The sequence below is a fragment of the Vanellus vanellus genome (genome assembly GCF_965231255.1).
Source record: "Vanellus vanellus genome assembly, chromosome: 1".
Taxonomy (NCBI): Eukaryota; Metazoa; Chordata; class Aves; order Charadriiformes; family Charadriidae; genus Vanellus; species Vanellus vanellus.
In genome coordinates, this window is record NC_138905.1 from 68410101 (window position 1) to 68422699 (window position 12599).

The following is a 12599-nucleotide window of genomic DNA, read 5'->3' on the forward strand; positions in this document are numbered from 1 at the left end:
CAATTCATTTGTATTGTGACAGGATTTGGGAACTGGGGGTCCATTTTGCTTGGCATCATGGAGGGAAACAGTCCGGGAAATTCCTCCAGGGATTCACACTCTGTGAAGCAGATACATGAGGACAGCACACAGACAGTGGTGGTATGAGAGAAGAGAAAGGGAGGTCGTTGCAATTACCCACCTGAGCTGCTTTTGCAGCATGATGACTTGCATTTTTGAGCACTACATCATAAGTGAGCTTTAAGGAGCAGCTTAAAGGAGGCTGAAGAAGTGTTTCAGGGTACTTATACTGGGATTTCCTCCTGCGCTTATGAGAAAATGTCTGAGAGACGGGGATGTTAAGCAGGGAAAGCTGACGTCTTTGACAGTGTAGAATAAGATCTGATTGCCCAAAGATTTGAAAGATAGAGATGATGATAGCATATGACTTGCTGGGAAAGGAGGATCTAGAGTTACTGGGTAGGTGTAATCAGAATAATGGACCATCACCTCTGAATCAGTGGCCATAATTTATCTGGAGAGGACAAAGTAACTTTCATCAAACTTGTGTTTTGCCCTTCCATCTGCAGATTTGGATTCTACAAGTACATGACAATGGATCGGCCAGAGAAGAACCTGGACTCTGGAGAAAAGACAGAGCAGCCAGGTAGGGGCCCTAATGTCAGCCCGGGGGATCCTTTTGTTTGTCACTTTTGTGGTGATCTTCCAGCACCAGCTGAAAGAAGCTGTTGATTTTCTGTACCAAGGAAGTCACGGTTGTTCCCTGCCAGATTGCTGTGGCTGAGAGGAGATTTTTGCTGCCACTTTCACTTCTCTTCAGGGCAGGTTGGGAGGTCACCAAACAGTGGACTGTAGTGGACAACATGACAATTACCTCTCAGGCCCACAGCTTAGCTGAGGTGCGGTTCGAGCAAAAGTGCAGGCAGAAGTGACAGAGCCCAAGGTGTGCAGCGTGGCAGCCTGTGCTCGCACTTGCTCTGCAAAGCTGTGGCCAGACCGACAGCTAAAGGCAAAGCCAGACCCCTCCATGGCCTTTGGCAGCGGTGGCTAATAGGTGCTGAGCAGCTCCTTGTGTGAGAGCATCCCTGTCCCCCTGAGCAGGAGAGACAATGCTGAGATGGAGCGAGGAGCAGCTCCCCCCAGCAGCGGGGTGGGTGCCTGGGTCGGGATGGGGAAGGCAGCGGGAGGATGCCAGAGGTGTAACTGCTTTTACTCCTGCAGGCTCCCAGGAGGGGAACCTGGATGACCTGCAGTATGCGGAGCAGGATGCAGACAGTACCAGCCCCCCCAAGAGCCCTGGTGTGGGGAGGGCAGATCTGGCAGGCAACGCTCGCAGCAGCATGGTGGGCAGGGATAAAGTTCATGAGGATTATTCCTTCCAGGAGCGTCGTCGTCTCCTCTCAGTGACAGGTGGCAACGTAGGAGAGGGGCTACACAGGAGAAGGACAAGGAGGTCTGGTGTCAAATCAGCCATGCTGGCCTCTGCCAACCAAAGCCTCAGCCAGGCTGGCCTAGAGGGGAGCCCAATAATGAAGAGACCCCGTTTAAAAGCTGGCGTCAAAGACAACTCCAGGAGCCCTCCGCAGCACACCAGGGCCATCCAGGGGAAAGCACCTGTCAAAAAGGCAAACCCTCCTTCTAGGACCATGTCTCAAAGGCAGCAGCCTCTCAGCGGCCCCAGGGACTCAGGGGTCATGATTTCCAAAGGGGTGAGACCTCAAGGAGACCTCAGCACCACTAAAGGTGGGCTGCAGCCAGCAGGCACCGTGCCAGCCAGAAAAGGAGGGCCAGTCTCTAGCAAAGTTGGCAGACGTGCTGTGACCGCTGCCAGCCCCAGCCAGCAGCCTGGGCTGCCACAGTGGCTGAACCAAGTGGAGTCCTACATTGCTGAGCAGAAGACAGCCAATGGTGGGGACATGGGTGAGGGAGAGGTGAAGGTGGCATCTCCTGTAAAGGGCAAGTCTGGACCTGTGGCAGCAGAAGAGGAAGAGGAAGAGGTGGATGGGGAGCCAGAGGAGGAAGATGAGGAGGATTTTGATTACGCACCAGTGTTCGACCAGGCGGTGAACTGGGAGCAGACCTTCAGCACGAGCAACCTGGACTTCCATATGCTGCGCACAGACTGGATTGACCTGAAATGCAACACGTCAGGAAACTTGCTGCTAAGAGAAAGGGAGGCCCTGGAAGTCACACGCGTCTTCCTGAAGAAGCTCAACCAGAGGAGTAAAGGGTAAGGCACAGTGTAAAAACCAAGGGGCAGTGTCCCACAGCTGATGTACCTCACTGCACAGGAAATACGGAAATACCTGTCGTGTGAGGAGCTAGGGGGAACCAGAGGATAAACTAGATGTGGGAAATAAGACTTCAGGCAAGGAATCTGTGTGAAAACCTGGGCTTTAAATACCTCTTTTGGCTGAGAAATGGGAACTGTTGGACCCCAGACGATGTCCGGGGGTTGAATATCGCCCTCCAACAGCTGATGGCAGTAAATGTGAAAGATTGGAGTTTCCGTCCAGCTGGCATCACTAGCCTTTTGCTGGCCGCCTCCTTGCGCAGTGAAGGTATTGAGGGCACATAGAAGCATTTTACCAGCTGAAGATTAAGAAACCCTGCTGATATGAAGTAGGACTGGAGCTCCTTGTGCTTGTGACTTGATGTCTGCCACATCTCAGCTTGTGTATCACTTAGGACATAGGACCGGAAGGGACCTATCAGATAATGTGGATCAGTACACTGACCTCAGAGACAACCAAGTACCCTACACTGTTATCTGAGCGTGTGCACCTCCATCTTATAACTAACTAGATTTCTAGATCCTAGTGCTGATTTGGAAAGGTGTTTCAGCTCCTTGCTTGTGTGATGACCCACTGGAGATCAGCTTTTGCTGGTACTCTGTTTTTACATGGTCTTGATAGGGTTGTTTTTCTTCTCAAGACTTACCATCTTGATTGCCTTTATGGCAAATAGACGTACCTCCTCTGAGCCTCTATAAGCTAAACAATCCAACTCAACTCTGTTGAGTTAGCCTCTATTTCCATAATTTTCCTTGATGCCCTTCTCTGTGCTGGTTTCAGTTTGGGTTAGCTTTCCTGTACATAAATGACCAGTATCCTGGATGGTTTATATAATGGGTGTTACTAGTTCCCAATCCCTGCTGGAAGTAACTCTCATGCGACATCTTAAGATCTCTTTTGTTTTTCCAGGGCCACATCAGTCACGGTCACAGTGTCACTGATGAGTACATGTAAGCTTTTCTAAGCATTTTTAACTGATGAGTGTCCGTTTTACAGCAGAAACTCTTGTTATGATCTGAAAGGACATAACCTGGTATTTCATCCTGTTTTGATCATTCTGAACCTACAGCTCACCCCAGTTTTTAATGTATGATTGCTCAGTCCTACTCCATGTTATTGGCAGATAAGCTGTCATCAGCCAATTTCACTAGCCCAAACAGACTCATTGTGCCACGATCGTTGTAGGAGGTGTTGAATACACTCACTATTATCAGCCCTACAATCATTCAGACACATTTGTCATTTTCTGTGTCACCTTTATTTCATTTCCCTTGCCAACAATTTTCTCTTGGCTGGAATCCCAGATCTAATCCCACACGCTTGTGGATTTAGGAAACAGGTGGTAATCCTTCCCATAGGACTTTGGAAGTGGTGCAGCAAAGTGGGGACAAAAAGGTTTGTGCTAGCTAGGAGGAAGGAGCCTGGCAGAGCTGAATGGGCTGGAGGTGGGAGAGGGGCTGGTGTATGGGGCCATGCCCACCCCAGCTGTATCTTCTGCAGGCGGTTTCAGCTGCAGCGTATCGTGAATGTGGAGAAACGCCAGGACCGCATGCGGGGCAGCCGCTACCTGCTGGAGCTGGAGCTGCTGGAGCAGGGAGAACGGCTCGTCCGCTTCTCCGAGTATGTCTTTGCACGGGGCTGGCAGGGCGTTGGTGGCGATAAGGAGGAGGAGAGGAAGATGAGGAACCTGGTGTGGGGTCGCCGGCGGCACCTGATGGCTGTGGCGAATGAGCCAGAGCTGTGCTGGCCCCAGAGCTTTTCCTGGAACCACCGGGCCATGGTTCACTTCGTGGTGCCAGGTAAGGGGGACCTGCTGCCCCAGGACATTGAGGGATGGCACGGTGGGTTGTTCCCATGAGGGCAGTCCTGAACAGTGGGTCTGGGCCAGCCTCAGCCGTCTTATTTGGGTCACTTCCAATTTCTGTTCTCTCCAAATTAAACCCCCTCAGAAGTATGGCAGGGTCCAAACTCCCATGACTTGTAAGCTTGGAGAAAACTCCTGCCACGCTCTGGGAAAGAACCCACACTCATCCCTGGGTTCTTTGATCCAGGTTTTCAGCCTAAGCCTATTTCAGCATCCCTGCAAGATTAGGAGGGTTTGGGGGGAGGCAAGAAGCCTTGCCTTTTGAGAAGCCACACCGTCTTTGAAATCGGTTTTGCTTTGATTCTCTCCCTTTTGCAATACAACCAGTGAAAAACCAGGCACGTTGGGTGCTGCAGTTCATCTCTGACATGGAAGAGCTGTTTCGAGTCACTAAGGATCCATACTTCAACATCATCATCACAGACTACAGCAGTGATGACATGGATGTAGAGAAGGCTCTGAAAAGGTCTAGCTTGCACAGGTGAGAGTACTGCTTGGTCACCAAAGACTGCTCACATACATATGCCTGCAAACACAGCAGATCTGCCAATCTCTGTGTGTTGACCAGCCACAGCCTCCTGCAGCTGGAAGCCCAAAGATGACATCCACGGAGACCTTGCACATATACGTGCATATATTGTTGTTATAATGTACATGCATGTACATTACATACAACAGTGTTATAAAACTGTAAGGCAATGCCTATTGTAGTCATCCACCCAGATGCATCTCTTTTCTCCTGGCTTTTCTTCAAGTTTGCAAGAGAGGACAGAAAGCAAGTCTCGCAGTGATGGGGCAGGGGTAGGACAGAGAAGAGAAGAAAGCTGTGAGAAATGGGACAGAGAGTGTGAAGACCTCTGGGAACTCCACTTGCTGGAATGGTCTCTGGCTTACCCTCCTGTGACCTGAACCAGCCTTGGCTGATTCTTTCCTTTATGTGCCAGGGTTTCCCAAGAACAGGTCTAGTCCTAGGGTAGAGCTGGACTAGAGCTGAAAAGATTTTTGCCAGGGACTGCCCTGTTCTTGCTGCATGAGTGGGAAGACCTTCAGGGTGCGCTGGGCCCTAGAGCAGCACTGAGCTTGCACAGTCGTACAGCAAAGGCTTTCTCCTTCTTGCCAGGGTGCACGGGGCTGAGGGGCAGCTCTGCAGTGTGATGCTTACGATGTACTACTTACCAGCATGCACACACTGAATTTTTCTTTCCCATCTGACCCACAGCTATCGGTACTTGAAGCTGACGGGGAATTTCGAGCGTTCTGCTGGGCTGCAGGCGGGGATAGACCTCGTGACGGTAAGCTGGGGGCCGCAGGGTCAACGGGAAGGTTTCTAATATGCATCTGGTGCTACCTCTTGCTGTTCATGCTGAACACACCGGGTTTTAGGGAAGGAAACAGCCTAGCAAACCAGATCAATCGTATTTGTGTTTCCTATCCCTTCAGAGTAAGGGTATCTTCCCTTACTCCACGAAGCCTGTGGTCCATTTGATTCTTGGCCCACCTACTGGGGCTATCAGACAGGAGGGAAATAAGCAACAGCAGTTTTATGCTACTGTCTCTGCCAGGTTGTAGTCATAGTATTTCATACCCATTGTTGAACAGCCCGTCAATGGCTGTTTTGGCAGGCCCTAGGACCTCAATTCCTGATCTAGCAACAAGTTCACTCCCATATCACTTGTCTTCCTGCTCCTCAAGAAAGACTTGCTGAAAGTCAACCTATTTTTTTTCCCAACCGATGTGGTCGGTTCCAGGACCCGCACAGCATTGTGTTCCTGTGTGACCTCCACATCCACTTCCCAGCTGGAGTCATTGATTCAATCCGGAAGCACTGTGTGGAAGGCAAGATGGCCTTCGCACCCATGGTCATGAGGCTACACTGTGGCATGTCCCCACAGCAGCCTGACGGTAAGAGGGAGTGGAATCTCCTTGGCTGAAAATTTGGGGAGTGGGGAAAGGAGGGTGCTTGCCACATCTAGATTTGTTCCTCTGGTACTATCAAGGTCTGGAGGCCTTGATAGTCTCACCAGGGCCCCTAGGTGAGAGTGCATTAGACATAGGATGGGGTTTGACAGCGTCAGGTACTTGGAATTTGAGAGCAGAGCCCCTTATATGACTTTTCTTCTGGTCATCTCCTAGGGGTCTCTATGGATTTGAGGACCTTGGAAAACCCCTCCTTTATTCCTTTCTGTCAATTTCTCTCTTTTCTTAGGGGGCACAGTCTGTCCTGAAGAGACCTAGTAGCCTAGGGGTGAGGGAATCCAGCCCAAGTCAGAGGGAGCAAAGTGGCACAGATCGTCTGAGCATAGGATTTCCTTTAGACAGAGGTGGCTATCCTGAGCCGTCCAGGCACAGGGACAACCCCTTGAAGCTGGGACAGTCCAGGTGCATTAGGTACTATGCTGCCAGACAGGAGATATGGTTGGCTCTGCCTTGGTGCCGAGGTGGCTCTTTGGTGTCAACATTGTGCTAGAAGTAGCTTGAGTCTCACTCCAGCAGCCCTGATGGAGTTGTCAATGGTTCAAGGCTCCAACTTGCGTGTGCCTCTTTTATGCTGTCCTCAGGCTACTGGGAGGTGAATGGGTTTGGTCTCCTGGGCATATACAAGTCTGACCTGGACAAGATCGGAGGCATGAACACAAAAGAGTTCCGGGACCGCTGGGGAGGAGAGGACTGGGAACTCCTGGACAGGTAGGCATACATTGTCATCATTCATGTGCTTAGGAGGGGAGCCACATTAGATCCTGGAGGACCAATGACTGGGCGAGTGGGGATCTGGGGAGACTGAGGTGACTAATGCCACCATAAGCTTGGTCAGTGAGGGAGAGTCTTTGAGCGTGTCCTGACCTCAAACCAAAATACACTAATACAGCCACTGATAAAAGAATAGAGAAGCCATTTCCGAGTGCCTTCCAGCCACACTGCTGGTTGGGCACGGGCAGATCAGGCACTGGTGATTGTGAAGACTTTGTCTTCTTCAAGCAGTGCGGTGCACAGTGGGTCCGGTTTGGGTCCCTCAGACTTCCCATAATGTGTATAGTAATTGCCCAGATGAGCAACTGTCAGAAAGACATTTAAATATCATGAGGTACAGTTGCAATTTCTGAGAGGTTTATAATGAGGCATCTCTGCTGTACAAATCCTCATCCTCTGGGTTTGTAGTTCCAGGTTTTGGGGCCTCTCCTGTCTTTTCTGTCAGATGACTGCAGAAAAGACTGGTATCCTGAGCCATCCCATGTTGCCAGCTGTCTTTCCTCCTAGCGTGGCATGTGCAGCCCGCTCCTGACCAGTCCTGCTCTCAGGGGTGCATAAACACTCAGCCAGTGTCATTAGACACCTGCTTATGGATATGAGATACCTCTGAGCTATTCTGGACACTTCCGTTTGATTGCAGTCTCTTGACAACAAGACAACTTAAAAGAGATTTCCTGGGGCTGAGCCCCCTGGTATCTTTGTGATCAAGTTTTCCCTAAGTCTACCCCTTCTCTTTTCTGACAGGATTTTGCAGGCCGGGCTGGAAGTGGAGCGTCTCTCCCTGAGAAACTTCTTCCACTGGTTTCACTCAAAGCGGGGCATGTGGAACCGGCGCCAGCTGAAAACACTGTAGCCTTCAACCCCAAAGCTGCCCAGCAGCGCCGTCCACTGTCTCGTCTCGACGTGCACTTTATCAAGGCACGCAGCTGAGTGCACAAACTCTTCCTCTGCCTCCAGAGCCCTCTGATGGGACGGCACAGCCGAGGAAGGGACAGTCAGACTAGGGGAGCAGGAGCTTCTCTTGTGAGCTGTTGTATCCAAGACGTGGGATCTGTGTCTTGCTGGGAAGGCACCCAGGGGAGATGTTGACAAGTGAAGGACTTGTATTTCCTGCCATGGAGCCTGGTGGATGGTACAGTGGGAGAGGTGCCATATTTCCCATTGAGTCTCGTGTGGTGCAAACCAACCAAACTCAAATCTCGGCTAAGCCCAGAATGGTTTATTTACAGTAACGCAGCTTCTCTTTCAATACTTGAAGGGGAAAAAAAAAAAAACAAACAAACCAAAAACAACCCTCCCCCTTTCCCTTCCTTCCCCATCTCTCCGGTATCCATGCTTTTGGACAGGGGACCAAAATAAGTTCTCTGAGCTGTATTGTGTCCACATGCCCATGTGCTGACCCAAGGAAATCTGGATGTGGAGGAGCTGATAGGCACTTTAGGCTGCTGGTGCTCAGACGTTTGTCTGTGCTTTTCACTTTAGTCATTATGAAAAACCATGCTCACATTCAGCAGATCATGGGCTGTGGTTGGAGACTTGAGTACACTTCCCTTATGAGAGCCATGTTTGCCTGCAGCTGGGCAACGTGGCAGGGGTTGATGTCACAGCTCCACCTACATTATTGTTCCACTGCCTGAGGGTAGTGGAGGGTTATACAGAGAAGCTAGGAGGGCATCTCAGGAGGAACTTCGCAGCCTTATCTGACAGACATGTGTGTTTGTCCTAACGATATCAGGGAAACCTTAGCAGGGAAGAAGTGGCAATATTTTATTAGTTGAAATATTGTGATTTTGTCAGAAAAAGAGGAGACGGAGTATTCTGCTCTCTAAATCCTGTACATTTATGTAGCAACTAAAGGTTAATTTAATAAGTTATGGCCTCACAGTTACGTCTTGTCATAGTTTGACTTTTATGTAAAGAGCAAGCTTATGGGTTGGAGAACTGGCAGAGCTATTGGTGCTTCATCTCTGGAACAGCCCTGGAAGCTCTGGTCCAGTACGGAGGAGGTGGCCTCAGGCCTTGGCACTTGCACTGAGTGCAGGGAACAGCGAAGAGAGAAAAGCATTAAGTGAATAAAAGGGTGGGCAGACACATACCAGCATTGATCCACGAACTGTGGAAAGAGCCCCTGTCCACAGCTGGCCTGATGCTACGGGGAATTCTCAGCCCCTAAAACTCCCATTAATGTAAGGCAAGATTTTTTACCCACATAACCATTTTACGGGACTATAGAAACCCAGAGATCACAGCGCAGTCAGTGCTCTGCACTGGAGCCTTGGTGTCCACATACCGTGCTAAAAAGGCTGCTACTGGTCTCAAGCTTCAGGGGAGAGCGTGATACAGGATGCTGGTCATGGTGCCCAGCTCTGTGGGGAGTTGTTGAAAAGTGAGTAATGGAGGTATGCAGGATACAAGCAATGCTGACGTGGTCCTAGAGTTGTTTGCTTTTTACACTGATGGAGTGGATGCCAATTCAGAATAGACATTCATTTATTATTAATTCTGTGGTGCTTGACAAGTCCATCAAGTTCCACTATTGCAGTCGAAAACTGAACGTGCAAGTCCTGGCACGTGAGATAGAAATCTTGTCAAATCATCTGCTTGCCTCTGTCTGGCTTTTGTGACTGATGGAGTCAGAAAAAGTCAACCAGATTTCAGGAAGTTTTGCTGTGGAGTGTGCAGCGATGGTGAGAAGTAGATGAGAGACGGCTGTGTCTCTCAGTCCACGGAGCCTTTGCCAGAATGCGGACACTGAATATCTTCTGCCCAAGCCAGAGCAGTCTTTTTATTGAGGGGAGAGTGCTTTACCCATGTAGAGACTAAGAAATGAAACCCTGCAGTTGAGGCGAGAGGGAAGAGGCTGACAACAGTCAACACTATTATTTTTAAAATATATATATTCTAGGAATTCAGGAGGCCGGAGCCCTGTGATGCAATGTTGCCATAAGCTCTGTTTCTGGCTGGAACGTGCAGTGTCAGTCATGCCCTCGGTGCGTGTCAGAGCCTGTGCTTCACTCAAACGCAGGCACAGCCCCGTGAGTGTGCAGGTGAGCTGCACTCGGGGCTCCGGGGCTGCGCCTCCGCAGCCTGTCCAGGCTGGCTCTGTCACGCAATCCCTGTGGAATGGGGAGAGGCTGGTGGGGAGGCCAAGCGCCAGGACGCGGCAAGGCGTTAGCAGGACCCAGCTGTTCGGCCCCATCAAGCAGAGAACAGCATGATGACCATTTTGCAGATGGAGAGCTGATGGATTCGATGGCAGCCCTTATGTCGTGCACAGGGAGGAAGGGTTATTTGTGTTGTGTGCTTTCACATCTGGCTTAGAGGTGGTTTGCAGCACCTAAAGTTGGCAGGTGGTGGTCATCTGCAGACACTAGCCAGAATTAGGTGCATCCAGAAGGTAACTCACTTGGCTTAAATGGTATGACTAACTCCTCTTCCTCACCAGAGAGGACAGCTAACAAAGAGTAGACTGCAAAGTAGGGTGCAGCCCTCACTCCAGCACTGCCAGCGGAATTTGAGGATTTTGCCCCCCTGCTTTAGCTGTGACTGTGCTCCATCCTTCATAACTTGTAACCAAGGCCAGTGGCAAGCAGAGCTCTCTACCTCATGACAACTTCTTGGTGGAGACGTAAGGAGTTGGTGGGTTTCAGTCCAGTTTCCTGATGGCCAGTATCCCCACTGTCAAAGTTGCCATTACAAATGTTTGTCCTTTTCTAGCACAGTGGGGATTCTTAGTTGCGGTAGTAAATGTGATTAATACTAATTGGCAGTAGTTGGCAGCCTCCATGGAGGAGCTTGGAGAGAGCCCATGGGGACAAAAACTGTCTTCCAGCCCACATACTCAGAGACCGCTGTGGGGCTGTATACACCCCGGCTTGCTGGCCAGCAGCGAATCTTGCAGCTGTTATTCTGAGAGAAATCTATTGTGTGAAAATTATCATGTGACTTGTTTTGTCATTGTCTTTAACAGTTGCCCAGTATGAACCTCTCGCCTCTTCTCATTGCCTACAAATGTCTGAAGTTGATTGTTTTTTAGATACCGATGCCTTGTGTTAAAAATCGGAACTGTACCTTTGAATTATCTGCCTTAAAGTGGCTCTGTGCCTTCAAGACGACTCCTGGGCCACCTCTCTGTTTGAGCTGGGGGATATACTGATTCTCCCTCAAGTTTTATAAATACCTTGTCTTCCTACAAGAGTTCGGTTCTGTCTGTGTGTTACTCACACCCGCATCGCCATGCAGCAGGGATTAGAAACCAGGTGTTGCTCCTCTGGCTTCATGTAACTGAAGGTGTAGGCAATACCAGTGAGAGCTCTGGAGCAAGGGGTGGGCAGGAGATGCAACAAACAAGGTTAGCCAGGAGCGAGACCCGTTTCAGTCCCCTCTAGGGCTGTAGAAAGTGGGATGGCAACAAAACAGTTTTTCTCCTGCCTTCCTGGATTTATCATGTGAAAAAAGGTAGAAACATTGGGAAAAAATGCACATCCTGGCAAAGCAGAAGTGCAATGGGATCACAGAGAACGCAGAGAATGAAGTGGTCCCTTTCGCAAGCAGGGGACAATTCCTGGAGAAGACCGCAGGTGAGAGACTAGACCTGAGCTCAGTACTTGGCACAGCCTACACAAATGGGAGGTCAGCCCTTCCACCGCAACTGCTTATTTAGATTCAAATTTGGCCCCTTTTCACTTCAACCGTGCCTCCTTTGAGGATAAAAAGCTTGGCAGGAATGGGAGTCAGACATGGAGAGGGAAAAAGGCAGCCAAGGTTGCTAATGAGTCTGATTCCATTATAATTAGAAATGATTATTAAAGGTGATGGGGGAAAAGCATTCCAGCACGCTGCTGGTCTTCTGCTCACCCAGGCTGGGTGACGGGAAGCCCTCTGTGCTCAGGCAGGACTCGCACGCCGCTGTACCCGACCTGGCAGCTCTCTGAGACGATGATGTTGAAGTAAAGATCGGGTAATGAAATTCCCCTCACTGCTGCTTTCCCTAGCTGAACCTTTTCTTTTTTTTCCTCTCTTTACATTCAGTCATCAATGCTAATTGCTTTGCCTCCTGCTCTTGTGAAGCCATGAGTCATGGGATTTGGGATCTGCACACGGGATGCATAATTTTTTACCTTTTCATGAACCCAGCCGGCCGGTAGTGGCTGAAAGCCCTTAGCTGGTGGTTTTGCATTGGCTAGAACTAGTTTTGCTGCCTCTACAGTGAAGCCTTTTTCTAGAGGAGAGCAGGATAACAGAGGCTTCCCAGAAGCGTTCACCCCTTTTTTGCTGTCGGTCTCAGCAGAGACCGAGGACCAAGATAAGCAGCAAACTCAGTGTCCTTCCAGACCTGCCATCTCCTGGACAAAGTGGAGGACGAGTCTTTACCTGCTTCACCAAACAGATCCCAGACTGCGCTGAGCTTGGCTGATTTAAATTCTGGTAAATATATAACTGGCGTTTTCCACCCTGCTCTTTCTATGCAACTTTTCTTCAGCTGCAAAAAAAAACCCACTGTCAAAAAACCCACTGTCATTTGCAGGTACTGGCTGATGCTGGCCCGTAGCTTCACCCACCAGCCTTTGTGGGCAGGATTGTTCACACCCTCTCTGGAAAAAAACACCACCTTTGACTTAAACAGAAATCGAGTTCGGTAAAGTCAAATATAGAGTACAAATGAAGTATGCCCATATCTGGGGTTTTAAGTG

At 49.8% G+C, this 12599-nt stretch overlaps 1 protein-coding gene across 1 annotated transcript in view; it reads left to right on the plus strand.

The window, feature by feature from the left end:
• B4GALNT3 (beta-1,4-N-acetyl-galactosaminyltransferase 3) overlaps positions 1–11103 on the plus strand; it is a gene marked incomplete at its 5' end in the record, with an annotated part of 69013 nt that extends 57910 nt beyond the window's left edge. Inside the window, 8 exons of the mRNA XM_082499047.1 lie at positions 570–646; positions 1222–2230; positions 3795–4093; positions 4486–4639; positions 5378–5450; positions 5907–6060; positions 6717–6843; positions 7651–11103. Coding sequence (XP_082355173.1) covers positions 570–646; positions 1222–2230; positions 3795–4093; positions 4486–4639; positions 5378–5450; positions 5907–6060; positions 6717–6843; positions 7651–7759 — 2002 coding nt within the window. The 3' untranslated portion in view covers positions 7760–11103. The remainder of the gene's footprint in view (positions 1–569; positions 647–1221; positions 2231–3794; positions 4094–4485; positions 4640–5377; positions 5451–5906; positions 6061–6716; positions 6844–7650) is intronic.
• Between the last annotated feature and the right edge of the window lie 1496 nt (positions 11104–12599).